The 17,849-nt window shown below is 46.7% G+C and overlaps 1 protein-coding gene across 2 annotated transcripts in view; it reads right to left on the reverse strand.

Annotated features, from left to right (window-relative positions):
- The window catches only part of ganc (glucosidase, alpha; neutral C), a 20,682-nt gene continuing 2,833 nt past the window's right edge, over positions 1–17,849 (reverse strand). The window contains exons 3-23 of one of the 2 annotated variants that reach the window (XM_077540018.1): positions 11,369–11,471; positions 10,199–10,326; positions 8,698–8,877; positions 8,597–8,615; positions 8,462–8,522; positions 8,127–8,223; positions 7,363–7,534; positions 6,733–6,850; positions 6,014–6,249; positions 5,510–5,716; positions 5,125–5,268; positions 4,148–4,244; positions 3,980–4,081; positions 3,724–3,898; positions 3,577–3,645; positions 2,438–2,502; positions 2,038–2,114; positions 1,901–1,975; positions 554–667; positions 347–459; positions 1–282 (exon numbers count right to left, since the gene is read on the reverse strand). In XM_077540018.1, the coding sequence (XP_077396144.1) occupies positions 66–282; positions 347–459; positions 554–667; positions 1,901–1,975; positions 2,038–2,114; positions 2,438–2,502; positions 3,577–3,645; positions 3,724–3,898; positions 3,980–4,081; positions 4,148–4,244; positions 5,125–5,268; positions 5,510–5,716; positions 6,014–6,249; positions 6,733–6,850; positions 7,363–7,534; positions 8,127–8,223; positions 8,462–8,522; positions 8,597–8,615; positions 8,698–8,877; positions 10,199–10,326; positions 11,369–11,471 (2,569 nt within the window). In that variant the 3' untranslated portion in view covers positions 1–65. Of the gene's footprint in view, positions 283–346; positions 460–553; positions 668–1,900; positions 1,976–2,037; positions 2,115–2,437; positions 2,503–3,576; positions 3,646–3,723; positions 3,899–3,979; positions 4,082–4,147; positions 4,245–5,124; positions 5,269–5,509; positions 5,717–6,013; positions 6,250–6,732; positions 6,851–7,362; positions 7,535–8,126; positions 8,224–8,461; positions 8,523–8,596; positions 8,616–8,697; positions 8,878–9,023; positions 9,071–10,198; positions 10,327–11,368; positions 11,472–17,849 lie in introns of those variants that run through there. The other variant, XM_077540019.1, reaches the window with a different exon arrangement.

A 17,849-nucleotide genomic window follows, 5' to 3' on the forward strand; every position in this document is an offset into this window, starting at 1 on the left:
TCTTAATCTTAAATGCGTGATTTATTTTTTTGAGCAGCCCATAATTCAACTACTATGACACAAAGTCAACATATCTCTATGTCCCAGTCGTCGTCCACGCTGAGCTCCAAGTTACCGATGCTGAGCAAGCGCCGCTCTGGCTCGTACTGGTACTCCACCGAGACGCCCTCGGCCGCCCCTGCCTCGTAGACCAGCACCGCTGACGGCTTGTCCCGCACCCCCAAGATGTCCACCGAGCGCACCGCTATGCCGCACTTGTAGCTTCCCGCTTCGCCGACGGCGCTGCCGGGCGACGGGGTTGTCATGTCATGTTATGAAAATCTGGTGAGGAGGAGGGAGAACTCACCGGCACCGCAGGCGTCCCGCCAGCATGCGGAAGGAGCGCAGGCAGAACTCCCGCTTGTCGCGGTAGGAGAAGGTGCGACCGTCGTCCAGGTACACCTCACCATTGGCGGAATCCTGCAGGAGATTTGGAATGATGAAACGGAATGTAGGGGCCTGTACTTTAGTCCCGCTATGCTGCACCTGCGACAATCCACTTTCCTCCTCTCACCTGAGAGTCCAGAGCCACCGTGATGGCAAGGGGCGTCTTCTGGAGGTTGGTGGTACAAGTCCCGACCTCTGTGGCGCGGCATACCATCGTACCGCCTCGCTGGAACACCGGAATCTGATGACATTGCACAAAATGGATACGTTTGTTCACAGCAGTGGTTAGCTAGTCCCTGAACTAGTTAAAGGAAGATGATGTACTCCTCTAACAGTTATACCAGCTGTTAAGTTGGCTCCTTGTGGTCTTTGGTATTTTGCTTTTGAGAAGGAACTGTTTCCTTCCGTGATGTGTCTCAACTTCTTAGCCAACTAGCTAGCTAGTTGGTTAGTTGTCAAAAAATACAAAAACTCTTTCACTGTTTTGCCACTATGGAATAACAGACAGACGGTTGGTGAGTTGGTTAGTTAGTAATAAAACATTTACAGTATAAACTGTACTTGTAATGTTTTGAGTAACATTTTTAACACAGTTGCTTGATTGGTTAGTTAGTTGGTTGTTCAGCTATTTAGCCAGTTGTTCCCATCATAAAACTTTTATTAACCGTGTGTGATGTTTTGGGTGGTATTTTGAGATGGTTGGTTGGTTGGTTAGTTAGTTAGTTAGTTAGTTAGTTAGTTAGTTAGGTAGGTAGGTAGGTAGGTAGGTAGGTAGATAGGTAAGTAGGTGGTTGGTTAGTTAGTTAGTTGTTACATTAGTCAATTGTTGCCATCATGTTATTCGGTTTGATGGTGTTGGTGGGTTTGTTAGTTGATTGGGCCGTTAGCTAGTGGGTTGGTTGGTTTATCAGATTGGGTCATTAGTTAGATTGTTTCAGTTAGATGGTTAGGTGGCTCGTTAGTTAGTATTCAGCCGGTTGATTGGTCAGCCAGTCATGTTGGGTCGTAGTTAATTCTTTACAATAGTTAGTTAGTTAGTTAGTTAGTTAGTTAGTTAGATTAGTCAATTGTTGCCATCATGTTAGTCGGTTTGATGGTGTTGGTGAGTTTGTTAGTTTATTGGGCCATCAGTCAGGAAGGTTGGCCAGTTAGCTAGCGTGGTGGTTGGTTTATTAGTTAGCTATTCAGTCAATCAGGTTGGGTCATTAGGTAGATTGTTTCAGTTAGATAGTTAGGTGGCTTGTTAGTTAGTATTCAGCCGGTTGGTTGGTCAGCCAGTCATGCTGGATCGTTAGTTGATTCTTTACAATAGTTAGTCCATTATTTAGTTAGTTTAGTTGACAGTTTGTGGGTTCTGCTGGCTTCTGTCTACATTGCTTCTTTTCTTAAGCAAATATTGGATGATATTTCTCCAGGAAAGCGTCATGTTGACTGAGGCGTCATAATTGAGGCAAGATCCAAGCAAAACATTTACCGTATCCAAGGTTACTGAAAAACTCAGCGTCCCGCCTCCTTGGTGAACCTCCGCCGATTTGATGTCATACCAAAGCTAAAATACAAGAAAAATCAATATATTTTACAGTTAAAGTCTTGAATCAATATTGAAGCTACCTGCTCCGCTCCAGGAAGTATGACTTGAAGTTCCGCAATGCCGGATTGCGTGACGGGACACGCCATCAGCGCATCTCCTGTGTTCAACATGAATGGCAAATGGCAAATGGCACTTCATTTATATAGCGCTTTTCCACCTTCAAGGCCCTCAAAGCGCTTTACATTTTTGACTACCCATTCACCTACTGATGACGCAGCATCAGGAGCAATTGGGGGTTCAGTATCTTGCTCAAGGATACTTCGACGTGGTCACAATGGCCTGGGATCGAACCCACAACCTCTGGGTTGGGAGACGACCACCATACCAGTGAGCCATGCCGCCTCCCATATTAATCCCAATATTAATTAACGGAGCAAAGAACGTTTGTGGTGGTTGAAAAAGTACAAAAAGTTACATCACCAAGCATGTACTGGTGTTCCACGCTGAAGATGCTCTTCTCTTGAGGGAACTCTATCCACAGAGGCCTGAACATAAAGTAGCATACTTTAGGGACACCCACAAAATCAAATGAGACCTCATACAAGAGCTCTACATCTAAAAAGACAACTTTTTCTAGTTCAGTCCTGTAGTCCTGTCCAGTCCAACAACCACTATACACGGCAAGACTTTTTTTTGTTTTTGTTTGTTAGTTTAATCGGCAAGACTTTTTTGTTTTTGTTTGTTGGTTTAATCTGCTCAATCTTGATTGGGGGTCACAACCCCTAGGGTTTGTAAACTTTCAAGCACAACTTTATAAAAATTAACTAACCATTTAACCAACTAAACAAGCCAGTGGCCAACCCACCCAAAATGCTACTCAAACATCACAAATACAGATAGTAAAGGTTATGATGGCAACTAACTAACCAACTAACTAACCAACTAACTAACTAACTAAATGTCACTGAAAACATCAACGATTTAAATAAATGGTTTTATGAGGGTGAAAATTCACCAACCCCACTAACCAAAGAAACTAACCCAAATACCCACAATGCAATTCACATACAGCTAGTAAAGGATTTATAATGGTTAAAACCTAATAACTAACTAACTAACTAACTAACTAACTAACTAACTAACTAACCCACCCAAAATGCTACTCAAACATCACATAAAGATTTTTTGAAGTAACTAACCCAAAAATGTTACTGAAATGTTGGTCAAAATGGGCAAACCCACTTACCAAATAAACTAACCCACCTACCTAAATGCTACTCAAATCACAAATACAGTTCCTAAAGGTTATGATGGCAACTAACTGACTAACTAACTAACTAACTAACTAACTAACCAAATGTCACTGAAAACAGAGGTTTAGGTAAATGGTTTTATGAGGGTGAAAATTGCCTAACCCACTAACCAGTAAACTAATCAACCAACCCACCTCCCCACAATGCAACTCAAGTACAGTTAGTAAATGATTTATTCAATCCCTACTCAATACATCACAAGTACAGTTACTAACATAAAACTCAGAACATGACAGATGTAGTTTACTTGCATTTTTATAACCAATTAGTGTTATCCAATCTTATCTAGCGAACAGCAGCACTGACCTGAGCACTGGCAGGCCGTCGGTGTGAGCACGGTAGAAGAGAGTGTACCAGTATGGCAGCAAGCGGTAGCTGAGAATCCAGATGCTTGTTATTATTCGTTTCAAATGAGGCGAATGCAATTGTAGGCAAAGGGCCGTGGTCCTGTACCGCTCTTCAATGACACTTCGGATCATGTCCGTCACCTCCTTGTTGAACAGCCAGGGCTCCCGGCGCGTCGTGTTCATCGACGAGTGGCCTCGGAAGAAGGGCTGCAGATAGGAGGCTTGGTACCAACGGACCAGCAACTCAGTGCTCGGCTCCGGAATGAAGCCGCCAATGTCGGCTGAAATGGCACAAATGTACATACAACAGATTGTCTTCTTATGGGATCCAGACTGGAGGAACTATATTTTGTGGGACTCACCTCCGCAAAACGAGAGGCCGGTTACGCACATAGACAGACACATAGGAATGGACATCTTCAGATACTCCCAAGTAGCGAGGTTGTCGCCAGTCCACACCGCTCCTTCGTGACAAACACTTGGTGCTCATGGTTTCATTTTGTACTAGAATCCAAAGTTGTGTCGCAAACCTAGTCTCTGAGTCCCGGCGAAGAAGGCGCGAGACAGGACGAAAGGTCTCTCGGTGCCACCGGAGCGAGTCAACAGGCCGTCCACTGCCGCCATTTGCTAGGAGAGAAGAAAGTGCAGGAGATACTTTACAGATTGGCATCAGCCAAAAGCTCCGACACGCTTAAAACACTTTTTGAAAGTAGTAAAGTATACAAAACACACTTTTCAGAGATGTATACTAAACGTAGGAAAGGCGAGCCACACTCACCGATTTACTAAATGTCGGGAGAACATTAAAACACAATGAGCACACTCACGCAGTAGATTCTGTTGGCCACAGCTTAGCTCCAAAGTTAGAAACAATGGAAGACCAATGTTAGCTTCCGATGTTTGCGTCAATGTTAGCTTCAAAATTTACCTATAACATTAGCTCAGCGTTGTCTTCTGATTTTTTCTCCAGCATTATGTTTTCAAATGTTGCTTTACCATTAGTGTCAACATTATTTCATATAGTTAGCTCTCGTTATTAGCTTCAATATTACCTCTAACGATAGCTTTCCATGTTAGCTTCTGAAGTTAGCTGCCAAAGTTGGCTTCAGACATTAGCTTACAGTGTTGAATCTCGAAGTTAGTTTCTTAAATTACTGTTATAGTTAGAGCTAGAAAGACCAATGTTAAATTATTTTTTTGTTAAATTACAAAAAAAAAAAAAAATCAGTGTTCCATATCTTTTCATTTTTAATTAACAATTCAAAATGGAAACATAAATGATACACAGCTGGTTTTAGGCTATGTCATTAAGCAATGGATTATATCGTTTTCTCCACTACATAATCTTATTTGATACATCCAACTGACTCAATTTGAATGTTAGCTCAGAGCCTCAAGCGGATTCCACCAGCTTTCCGCTTTTACTGAATAAAATTTTTTGTTCAAATATGCCAGTCAAGTCAATATTTGTTTGAGTATCTTTTACTGTTTTTGCTATTCCCTTCACCTGGTAAAAGCCGTACAGGTTGTGCAAGTTGCGGTGTTCCCAGCCCCCATATTGCAACGCATCCTTAGGCAATGTCAACTCAGGCCCGGAGAACACAGTCGGTTCGTTCATGTCAGCCCACGCGTGCAACGATGGTGTCGAGCCCTGCGTCGAGAAACACATCACAAAAGCAATTCCAAGGGGTCTCAAACGAGTAACCATATTAGGTCATTTTTTTAGGTCACTTATGAGGTTCTTTGGCTTGACATGGTTGATAGGAATTCTTACTACTACTACTATTGGTGTCAAGAGACAAAAGACCATAATGTCAAAGGTGGAACAAAAGACTCCGATGTGTGACCAGAGTGGTAAATGAAGTGGGCCGAAACATCATTTTCACACTAACCTTATATCGAGCCAGGGAAAAACACTTGGCATACCAGGCCCGCGTGTGAGGGCTGCTGAAATCGGGATAATGAGAGTCGCCTGCCCAGGAAGTGCCCTTGTATATTTGCCCCTCTCTGTCCAGGACGAAATGACCTCCGTCCAGCCCTTCACGGTACAGCGACCAATCAGGATCAACCATGATAGGTGGATCAATGATGACCACCAGCTGAAATCAGAAAACAGACTCAGACTTTGGAACAACTGAATAAAGAAATAAGATTTAGGACTAAAGATCGGTAGTACTAAGACTCAGGATTAGGACTAAAGACTTATGCCTAAAGATTAGTATATAGTACTAATGTCTCTTAACTGGGACTACATACTAGGACTTAATACTAAAGACGAAGAGTAAGAATTAGTACCAAAGACTAGGACATAGGACTAAAGACTGGGACTTGGTACTTAAAATTAAGACAGATCGCTATAATAGCACAGGATTAAGGCTAGAAAACAGGTGACGGACCTTCCTGTTCTTTTCCTCCAGGTGGCGCTGCAGGCGGGCCGGGTCAGGAAACAGCTTGGGGTTCCAGGTGAAGAAGCGCTTCCCGTCCGTGTGTTCAATATCCAGCCACATGACATCGTACGGGATGTGATGGTGGTCAAACTTGTCATCCACTTCTGCCACGGCATCTTGGGTGTCGTCATCCCAGCGCGAATGGTGGTAACCCAGGGTGAACAGAGGTGGGAGGACCTGGTAACCTGGAGCAGGGAGATCCAAGAAGGTTGGAAAGGGTTGAGGAATGTGTCAGGGGTGTTGCGTGATAGATAAGAGTGCTAGGATGAAGTGGAAAGAAAGTGGTGAGGCTATCCATGATGTACGGATTAGAGACAGTGGCTCTGAAGAAACGATGGGAAGCAGAGCTGGAAATGGCGAACAGCCAAGGTTAGTTTTGGGGGGGGAAAGTTAGAGAACCAACTTAGATGGTTTGGATAGGTCCAGTGGTGGGGAGAGAGTATAGCGGCAGATGTTTGATGAGTATGAAGCTACCAGGAAAGAGAGGAAGAGGACAGTTGGTGTTAGAAAGGAGATGCAGCAGACAGATTGTAGTTGACAAAGACGTCTGTTAAAAATCCATATGTCGTGATTAGGGAGTGAGTGAATGAAGGATTCCAAATCGTCTACATTGTGACCATTACGTTTACGTCTGGGAAATTGGTGCTTGTGATCTGTCACCCACATACCCGTCAGCTCAGCGTACTGTCGGTACATCTGCGCCGGAGTTGGGCCCAGCAGGACCATGCAGTCTATCACTCCGATCTCGGACATCCAGTGGACGTCGGTGTGGGGCAGATTGTCTTCCTGCAGGAAGTTCAATAAAATTAGATAATTATCTATTAGAGCTAGACTGAATCAGGTCTAAGAAATAAAACGGGACTAAGGACTATCACTAAGACTAAAGACTGAGAAAGGACTAAAGACTAACATCATTAAAGACTAGAGATTAGAGGATAGGACAAAAGACTTGGATTTAGTACTAAATATTAAGTCACAGCAAATGACTCCTGCAGGAATAAAGACCAAAGCAGGACTAAGGAACAAGAATTTGAACTACAAACTGGTACCTAGTACAAGGCAGAGTGAAAAACTAAGACACATTAAAGATCAAAACAGTATTAAGGACTAAGAATTAGAATAGGATTTAGGACTCAGAAGATATAAGACTAAGGACTTTAGACTTAGATTTAAAGACAGGACTCAAGACAAAAGCCTGAAAGTGGACTTTAACCAGGATTTAGGACTAAAGACTGAGACAAGACCAAGGACTAGGAATACAGTCTTCTGAGTAAAAACTTGAACTGGATCACCAGTACCTGGCTATAGTTGATGTGTACAAACGAGTCCGAGGCGTTGAGCCAAAAGACTCCCAAAGTTCGGTCCTGCTTGTGAGCCACAACAAGCGGGACGCTGCCGTACACGCCCAGATGGCTGTTCATCTCATACGCAAAGACGTCCAAGTTGTACAGCCGGTAAGGTTCGTCATCTCTGGGGGAACATTGGAGCAGGTACTTGGCAGTCAATTTTGACCTCTCTGAGTCCTGATGCTGCTTTTACTCTTTCACTGTTTTGAGATTCCCTCATGCCCGTTCACAGATAAACGAATCTGTGCAAATGTGGTGGAGACGCAAACAGTTATCTGGAGTGATTCAAACTCCTTGTGGACTCTATCTCCAACGTCCCATAAAAATCCACATGTATGACTTGGACTCTTAGGGCTCAGTTTTTGTAGACAGCGCATTTCTGACTGGGCGCAAATGCTGATGGGTCTTAATTTTCGTGCGAGCCCAAGGCCTGCTGCTCTTGTTTTTCTAATGTGGCAGACCGGTCTCCGTTCAGCTCTAGTCTCAGACATATTTTATACACATCTTTTAAGAGACCCAGGTCAACTTTGACACGGAATAGTCTCAATGTACAACAAATGACTTTTTAAAATATAATATTTTCATTTTTGTGTATTTTGGATCACTCTAGGAAAAGGACTCAAATGTAAGAGTGAAAGAATAACTAATGTCACAACAAACACATTTGGCAAAAACAGGACAATATGTACAAGTAAAGGATTTATTTATTGACTGACCTGGTGTCTGCCAGGCGGAGAGTGTCGGAATGCTCTGGCACGCCAAACACATCCTGGAATCCGTGGAGACGCAAGTCAGCGCCAATGCTAGTGGGTCCTATGCGGTGAAACACACAGCGGCACACTTCAAGAAAACATTCATTGCATATCAACTATATTAATTTTTTTGGGGGGGATGATTTGTTTATATGTCTTCCTTATGACTCTGCAAATATGACTCAGTAAAAATGACATTATATATTTTGATATCAAAGCTTGTCCTTGGCTAATTAGCATAGCTGCTATCACAGCTAAGCTAGCAAGCTGGCAATATCATTAGAGAGGTGAACCCAAACCATTCGCTTTGATGTCCACAAAGTTCCTGAATGTCTCTCTCCACAGGTTGTCGTCTTCCTGCTGTTAGAAAGAGGAGACAATAATGATCAAAGAATCATGAAACAAAACGCTTTGGCCATTTTGTGGTGTCCTACCTCACTTTTCACATTGGCCCTGAGAGAAACACACCAAAAACAAACATGTCTGTTATGTTGAATACTGTTAATTGCCATGTACCGATAAATGAGATGCTCACTCCTGGGGACATTCTCGCATATTCTCAAACCACAGCTTGCTTTGCGAGTTGAACGTCACCACCGCTTGTTCCTCGCACAGGAGCTCCACGCGGAAAGGTTGGCGCCACACGCGGCACCTGTAGAGCCCCGAGGCCCAGGAGAGCATCACAGAGTCTGCCTGCTGCTCCTCCAGTCTCACCCTGCCCACATGATGATGTCAAAGAGGTGGGACAATGTCAAGCAAGGTCGTCACAGGTGTGTGAAAAATATCAAGTATTGCAATGTCAAAGAGGCATATAAGGACGTTAAGGAAGTTTATTATAAGGTCAAACAGGTGAGTGATGACCTCAAAGAGATGTATGGTGTCTCTGATGACATGGCGACAGTAAAGCATGGTGATATTAAAGAAGTGCAGTGTGACACAAGGTAAAGGTCAAAGAGGCGCATGGTGATATCTATGTAAGAGGTAAGATGACAGAGTTGTAGTATGCCATCAAAGAGGTGTATGACTACAAAACAATGTAGGATGACACCAAGACAGTTCATGATGGATACAAAGAGGTGTAGGATGACATCAAAGAGGTGTATGAGGACTACAAGGAGGTGCAGGATGACAATTAAAAAGTGTAGGGCAGTGTCATAAGTGTAGGATGATGTCAAAGAGGTATAGGAAAAGAGAAAAAACAAGTGTGATGTCAAAGAGGTATATTATGACAGTAATGAGGTGGATATAACTGAAGAGATGTGTAAAGAGGTGCATGATACAAAGAAGTGTCGGAGGACAGTAAAAGGTGTAGTTATTTCAGAGGTGTAGGTGGATCTCAAAGAGATTTGATGATGACTTCAATGAGGTTTACAATGAGATCAAAGAGGTGCATAATAACAGTAGAGTGATGTAAAATGCATATCAGCCAAGAGATGTCTATGATGCCAAAGAGGTGCATGATGACATCAAAAAGCAGAATGACGTCAGACATCAAAGGTGTAGGATGACATCAAAGAGGTGCATGATGGTGCAAAGAGTTGTAGGATGATGATAAAATGGGTATAGGGTTGTGTCGGAGAGGTGTACGCTGATGTCAAAGAGGTTCATGATTACTTCAATGAGGTTTGCAATCACATCAATGAGATGTAGGATGACATCGAAGAGGTGTATAATGTTCCAAAGTGGTGGTGTAGGATGATGGCAAAAGGTGTAGGCTTGAGTCCGAAGGGTAGGTTGACATCAAAGAGATGAAAGATTTTTTTTTTTAATGAGGTTTGCATTGACATCAAATAGTAAAGGTGATGTGTGATGTAAAGGTACATATATAAAGTCAAAGAGGTGCATGGTGACATCAAAGAGTTGGATAATGACATCACAACAACAAAGAGGTATAGAGTGACATCACCAAGAAGTATAGTCAAACTCATGTTGTTTTTTTGATTCCATATACAAAATGAGCTTTGATGAAACAGTTTTGGATTTTTTAACCCTTAAACCGGCTCAATTCGACCCGCGCTATGTGTGACCGCACTCACTTTTCACACTGCGGCTCCTGGGTGAGCACATCCTGGACCCTGTAGCGTGCTTTGATGGGAATCAGTTCGTCAATGACGATCCTGACCGTGTCGTTCTTGCAAGGCGACACGCACACAAGCAGCTTGCTCTGCAGAAAGAATAAACAAACAAGGAAAAACTGTCAACTGTGTTTGGTTCCCAGTACACATATAGGAAAAGTAAATAGAGCGGCGACGTGCCTTGAATGTAATCCGTTGGCAAATGAAGGAGCATTTGTTGAACGCACACACTCCAGGTGCAACTTTAGAAACATATTAAGCATTTCTGACTGTTGGTCGATTCCTTCTTATTATTTTTTGAATATATATTTTTTCATGTTAGTTCTTTTGTATCAGTGTTTCACAACTTTTACCGAGCCAAGAAAAAAAAACATCTCATGGCACACTTAGCAAAACGGTTCACAAAAAGTGGATACACAGGTTATGTACCTTCATCGAGTGTACTTTAATTACGGGTTAATAGTAGGGATGTTCGATACCACTTTTTTTCAGACCGATACCAATACTCAGACCCTCAGTACTCACCGATACCAATACCAACTGCCGATACCAGTAGTACATTTTGACAAATAAAAAAAATCACTAAAAGATATTTTTAAACATTATATTTCCTTTAATTTTTACAAAAAAACAGCACAGTCACTCTTCAATAGTCTTAACGCTAAAAATAAAACACAAAAATGCTCTTTTAGTTTAACATTCACATTTTTGAAGTATTTCCAAACCGGTGAAGTTTTGGTGAAAAACTGCTGCAAGCTAGCGCCAGTTACAGGCAAGGAGGACTCACTTAACGTCTTCCCCCTCTGCCATCGGTCGCTTGTACTCGTCTGTGTCACGAGTACTCGAGTACTTGAAAAAAGGCTGGTATCGGCCCGATACCGATACCTGGTGTCGATACTCGCCTATCCCTAATTAATAGTACTGCCTGTTATCAGAAGGGGTTGGCATATATAGATAGCTTAACAAAAAACATTTTTTCAATAGAAAATAAGTCGTTTTTCATCCTTCCAAATAACTAACACTGGATATTTTCTTGTGGCACACCTGACAACCTCTCATGGTACACCAGTGTGCCATGGCACACTGGTAGGGAATCACTGTTTTAAATAACATGCATACCTACGTTCATACCTGTATGTCTGGTTCCAGCAACTCAAAGCGAGCTCCCTGTTCGTTGAGCACAAGTGTATCCAAAAGGGCTTGGTACTGCATTTTGGGTCCCTGCATCTGCCGTCTTGCAAAAAATAAAAATAAAATGTAAAAGTGACATGACTTTTAATGTATGCTTTATAAATTAAAAACAATTGAAAATCAAAAACTGAAATAAAATAAATGTTTATTGTAATTAATATTATGTAATATTATGATTAATTTGATTTTTAAAATTACTTGCTTTTCTGTATTAACACTCAGCAGTATTTTGTTATCTAATCACATTTAAAAATGTCAGTGAGGAAATTAAATGTATATATATATATTTTTTTCAATTAAGTAAAGTAAAAGGTAAAGTAAAATCGTTTATGTTAAAAAAATCTTACATTTCTTTTTAAGGTAGGAAAAAATCCATTAACAATGTCTTAGGAAATAAATGTTAAAAAGTTAATAAATTAGCATACCACACTATACGACACTATACTCATTAACTCCTTAAGATCTATTTCTAGTGGGCACTAAGCATCAACACTTGGTGTTACTGCATGCTAATTAGTCAATTTTCTTGACGCCGTCCCCTGTGGTCGGGCGGGGGTGGTTCTGCCCCCCCGTTGTCTGCTCGGTGGCGGTTGCGTCTTGGCCGCTCCCTGGGCCCTGTCACGCCGCCACCAGGCGTGGCGGCTCATGCTTTTATTTTTGTGTCTCTGTTTCCCGTTTTACTCTGAAATCCTAACTCTCCTCTCACCCCAGGTCACTTGCCCTTCCTGCCGCTCACTCATTACCGGTCCCCGCCCATGATTATCACCACCTGCCACCAATCAACCCACACAATAAAAGCCACCTGCATTCTCCCCTCCGTTGCCGAAGTGTCACCGTCAGTGCATGGAAGCGTCCCACAGTCCTTATGTCCTTGTTCATGTTGCCTAGCGTTGTTGCCTTGTTTTTGTGCCTTTTCCTCCCTTTTGGAGCGCCTTTAGTTACCCCTTTTGCCTTGTGCCCTTTTTCCTCCCTAGCGGAGCGCTTTCTGTTGTCCCCAGTACCTTTTGCCTGTTTTTTCCTCCCTAGTGGAGCGTTTTTTGTTCTCCACTTTTTCCCCTCCCTGTTCTCCTCTCAGTTTGAGAGGAGACCTTTGTTGGCCGGAAATAAACCTGCTGCCTTGGTGGCCTACCTTACGCCTGCGTCTGAGTCCTACTTGACCTCGCCTTGTCAGTACACTTCGGCCAGCATGGACCCAGCAGGCACGGTCGAGGCCGCACTGCAGAGCCAGGAGGCCCGGCTCAACAACCAGGACCGGATCCAACAGACCATGCTGTTCCGGATGGAGGAATTGACCAGCCAGGTCCACGAGCTGGTAAGCCTTTCACGGCGTCGAGCGCCAGCTCCCACTGGACAGATTCCTCACCCTGAGTTCTCTGTATCGACCACGCCATTCACCGGGGTAGGATTGAGACTGGCCTCCCCAGAACGATACTCCGGTGAACCCGGACGCTGTCAGACTTTCCTCACGGAATGCGACATTCATTATGAACAGTTACCACAGGCATTTCCCACAGCCCGATCCCGAGTGGCCTTCATGGTGTCTCACCTGACGGGTCGGGCCAAAACCTGGGCGACTGCGGAATGGGCCAGGGGTTCCTCGGTCTGCCAAAGCGTACAGGACTTTCAAATCGCTTTGCGCCAAGTTTTTGATCCAGAAAACAATGACCGAGAGAAGGCACGAGCACTGAGCCGACTTCAGCAAGGCAAAGAATCTGTCAGCGACTATGCAGTTCGCTTTCGAACGTTGGCAACAAACAGTGGCTGGAACGCCATCGCACTTCACGACCATTTTTTGAAAGGACTCTCACCTGCCATTCAAGAGCTTCTGGTTCCCGTAGATCTCCCCGCGGACTTGGACGCCTTGATTTCCCTCGCCATCCGGACCGATCATCGTCGTCAGGAGCTGGCCAAGATCGGCGGACCGCGAAGGAGGGAGGAACCCACCCCCTGGACGCGGCCACCGGAGGCCAGAAGGCTGCGACCCATCTTTCCTTCCCGACCGGAACCAGGAGAGGTGGACCTCGCCAGCGACGAACCCATGCAACTGGGAAGGGCTCGGCTTTCGCCGGAGGAGAGACAGCGCCGACGCCGAGAGGGCCGTTGCTATTATTGTGGTGGTCTTGGACACTTGGTGGAAGCCTGCACCACGAAGGGCAATCCTCCAGTGAGTTCTCCGTCACCCCGACCAGCCAAGAACCACAGACTCACGCAAATTCAGATAACTCACCACAATGTCACCACAGTTCTGTCAGCCCTTATCGACTCCGGATCCGACGAAAGTCTCATGGACTGGGAGCTCGTAAGGCAAATACGATGCTCCACCGAACCCCTTTCCGCGACCATCCTGGCTAAAGCGCTGAATGGCAAGGAGCTCTTCAAAATCACCCATATTACTGAACCTCTGGAAGTCCGAATCGGACCTCACTTCGAGACTCTCCGTTTCCACGTTTTCCACGCTGCTTCCCCCACTTTGGTGCTGGGACACCCTTGGCTGTGTCTACATAGCCCCAGAATCGACTGGAACACTGGCGTTGTTCTGGAGTGGGGAAAGGACTGCAGCTCTCACGGGTCGGAACAACCCGCACTCCGAAACTCCACAGCCCAGGTTCACCAGGTGACTCTCGTCCCACCGGCTCAAGAAGAGTACCCGAACTTGCACACTGTTCCCTCCTGCTACCACCATCTGCGGGAGGTCTTCAGCAAGACCAAAGCCATGACTCTCCCTCCACACCGCCCATATGACTGCCCGATCGATCTGATTCCCGGTTCAACCATTCCCAAGGGGAGACTGTACTCAGTCTCAGGACCCGAACGCCAGGCCATGAACAACTACATTGATGACTCCTTGAAAGCCGGCCTCATCCGACCGTCTTCCTCGCCTGCAGGAGCAGGCTTTTTCTTTGTGAGTAAAAAGGATGGATCCCTACGCCCCTGCATTGATTACAGTCCTTTGAATGACATCACTGTCAAGAACCGGTACCCATTGCCCTTGATGTCCTCTGTGTTCGATCAGCTGCAACAAGCCAAGATCTTCACGAAGCTCGATCTGCGGAATGCCTATCACCTCATTCGGATCCGTGAGGGAGACGAATGGAAGACAGGCTTCAACACTCCTCGGGGACATTATGAATACCTGGTCATGCCATTTGGCCTCACGAATGCTCCCGCCGTCTTCCAGGCAATGATAAATGAGGTACTCAAGGACTTCATAGATCACTTCGTGTATGTTTACTTGGATGACATTCTGATCTACTCACCTGACCTAATGAGCCATCGAGACCACGTAAACCGAGTACGCCAACGTCTTTTGGATCACCATCTGTACGTGAAAGCTGAGAAGAGCCTATTTCATGTTAACACCATCTCCTTCCTGGGATTCATCGTGTCACCAGGGAAGGTGAAAATGGACGCGGACAAGGTCAGCGCCGTACGAGAGTGGCCCACGCCAGACTCCCGGAAGAAAGTTCAACAGTTCCTCGGATTCGCCAACTTCTACCGCAGATTCATAAGAAGCTTCAGCACCATTGCCGCCCCCCTACACGCCTTGACCTCCCCACAAGTCCGTTTTTCATGGAACCCGGAAGCCGAAAAGGCATTCAAAGACTTAAAAGCACGCTTCACCAATGCCCCAATTCTCAGAGTCCCAGACCCCAAACGCCAGTTCGTGGTGGAAGTAGACGCCTCCAGTGTTGGAATTGGGGCGGTGCTGTCCCAGCGTTGTCAAGAGGACGGCAAGACACATCCCTGCGCATTTCTTTCACGAAAATTATCCAAGGCTGAGTGCAATTACTCAGTCGGAGATCGGGAGCTTCTCGCTGTAAAAGTGGCCCTAGAAGAATGGAGACACTGGCTGGAAGGCGCTGAAATGCCTTTTGTGATCTGGACCGATCACCGAAATTTGGAGTACCTACGCCAGGCCAAAAGACTCAATCCCCGACAGGCCAGGTGGTCCTTGTTTTTTAACCGCTTTGTATTCTCGTTAACTTACAGACCAGGCAGCAAAAACGTCAAGGCGGACGCATTGTCAAGAATCCACGAATCCGAGCTATTGGAGGCCGAGCCTGAGACCATCCTGCCCCGGGATTGCATTGTTGGAGCCATGAGATGGCAAATTGAGGACGATGTCAAGGAGGCATTGCGCAACGTCACTCCCCCCACGTCTTGTCCACCACGTCGACTCTTCGTGCCTGAGGAACTACGATCTCAGGTGATACACTGGGCTCACACTTCACAGCTGTTTTGTCATCCTGGAGTCCGCAGGACCGTGTATGCTGTTGCCAGGAGATTCTGGTGGCCGGCAATGGAAACCACCGTAAAAGAGTACGTCGCTGCCTGTCCAACTTGTGCCCGCAACAAGTCCTCAACTCAGTCCCGGATGGGCCTTCTTCAACCACTGCCGATCCCATCCAGACCATGGGCAGAAATCTCATTGGACTTCGTAACCGGACTACCCTCATCCCATGGTAAAACCACAATTCTCACAGTTGTCGACAGATTCTCCAAGATGGTTCACTTCATTCCACTGTCCAAGCTCCCGACCGCCAAAGCAACCGCCGACGTTATGATCCACCACATATTCAGATTTTATGGTTTTCCCTTGCACATCGTCTCCGACCGTGGACCACAGTTCGTCTCCCGATTCTGGACACAGTTCTGCAAAGCCCTAGGAGCCAAAGCCAATCTTACTTCTGGATACCACCCTGAGGCCAATGGACAGGCAGAACGACTGAACCAACAGCTTGAAACCGGTCTCCGATGCCTTGTCTCCCAGAACCCGACCGCCTGGAGCAAGTATCTGGTATGGGTCGAACTTGCGCACAACTCATTGCCCACATCTGCCACAGGTCTCACCCCGTTTAAATGCGTCCACGGCTACGATCCACCATTTTTCGCTGAACTGGAGGAGGAGGCAACGGTCCCCTCGGTCCAGGCCATGATCCGTCGGTGCCACAAAGTCTGGTCGGCGGCCCGGACGGCGCTTCAACGCCAGGGAGACCGGGTGAAGAGGGCCGCCGACCGAAAAAGGAGACCGGCACCTGAATACCGCCCAGGCCAGCGGGTGTGGCTATCGGCCAAACACCTCCGACTCAAGGTACCGTGTCCAAAGCTGGCCCCGCGATTTGTGGGGCCTTTCCCAGTAACCAAGTCCATAGGACCTGCCGCCGTTCGACTCCGTCTGCCACGATCCCTCAGAGTTCATCCTACATTCCACGTCAGCCAAGTCAAGCCTGTTCATGAAAGCACACTGGTGCCCTCCGAACCCGACCCACCCCCCCCGGAGATGATTGAAGGCGGCCCCGTTTACAAGGTTAGAAAACTTTTGGATGTTCGTAATCGGGGCCGCGGAAGACAATACCTGGTGGACTGGGAGGGATACGGCCCGGAGGAAAGGCAATGGGTCCCCTCCCGGTTCATCGTGGATCCCTCGTTAATTGATGAATTTTATGAAGATCACCCTGACATTCCTGGGCCGTCAAGAGCCGGCCGTTGAGGGGGGGGTACTGTCACGCCGCCACCAGGCGTGGCGGCTCATGCTTTTATTTTTGTGTCTCTGTTTCCCGTTTTACTCTGAAATCCTAACTCTCCTCTCACCCCAGGTCACTTGCCCTTCCTGCCGCTCACTCATTACCGGTCCCCGCCCATGATTATCACCACCTGCCACCAATCAACCCACACAATAAAAGCCACCTGCATTCTCCCCTCCGTTGCCGAAGTGTCACCGTCAGTGCATGGAAGCGTCCCACAGTCCTTATGTCCTTGTTCATGTTGCCTTGTTTTTGTGCCTTTTCCTCCCTTTTGGAGCGCCTTTAGTTACCCCTTTTGCCTTGTGCCCTTTTTCCTCCCTAGCGGAGCGCTTTCTGTTGTCCCCAGTACCTTTTGCCTGTTTTTTCCTCCCTAGTGGAGCGTTTTTTGTTCTCCACTTTTTCCCCTCCCTGTTCTCCTCTCAGTTTGAGAGGAGACCTTTGTTGGCCGGAAATAAACCTGCTGCCTTGGTGGCCTACCTTACGCCTGCGTCTGAGTCCTACTTGACCTCGCCTTGTCAGGCCCCCTGTGGGGTGCGGTGTTGGGGTGCTTCCCCTGGTGCCCGGGGCGGTGCCGTCCCGGCGCGGTCCGCTGCTCCGTGCCCGGCGGCGCGGTTCGGGGTGGGTGGGCCTCCGGTGTGCCCTGTGGTTCCCTCTCCCCTCCCCCTTCCTCCCCCCCGTCGCCTCTCCCTCCTCGCCTCCTCCCGCCCATCCTCCTCTGCCTCCCGGTCCCTTTTCCCTTGTCGCCCTCCCTCCGCCCCCCCCCCCCCCCTCCTGCCCTGCAGCCGCCCTTTCGCCTTCTTGTCGTCTTCTCCCCGCTCCCCCCCCCCCCCCCCCCTTCCCTGTCTGCCCTGCGGCCCCTCCCCCTCCCTCTCCCTGGGCCTGGGGCTCCCTCCCCG

Source organism: Festucalex cinctus, chromosome 12 (genome assembly GCF_051991245.1).
Source record: "Festucalex cinctus isolate MCC-2025b chromosome 12, RoL_Fcin_1.0, whole genome shotgun sequence".
Lineage (NCBI taxonomy): Eukaryota > Metazoa > Chordata > Actinopteri > Syngnathiformes > Syngnathidae > Festucalex > Festucalex cinctus.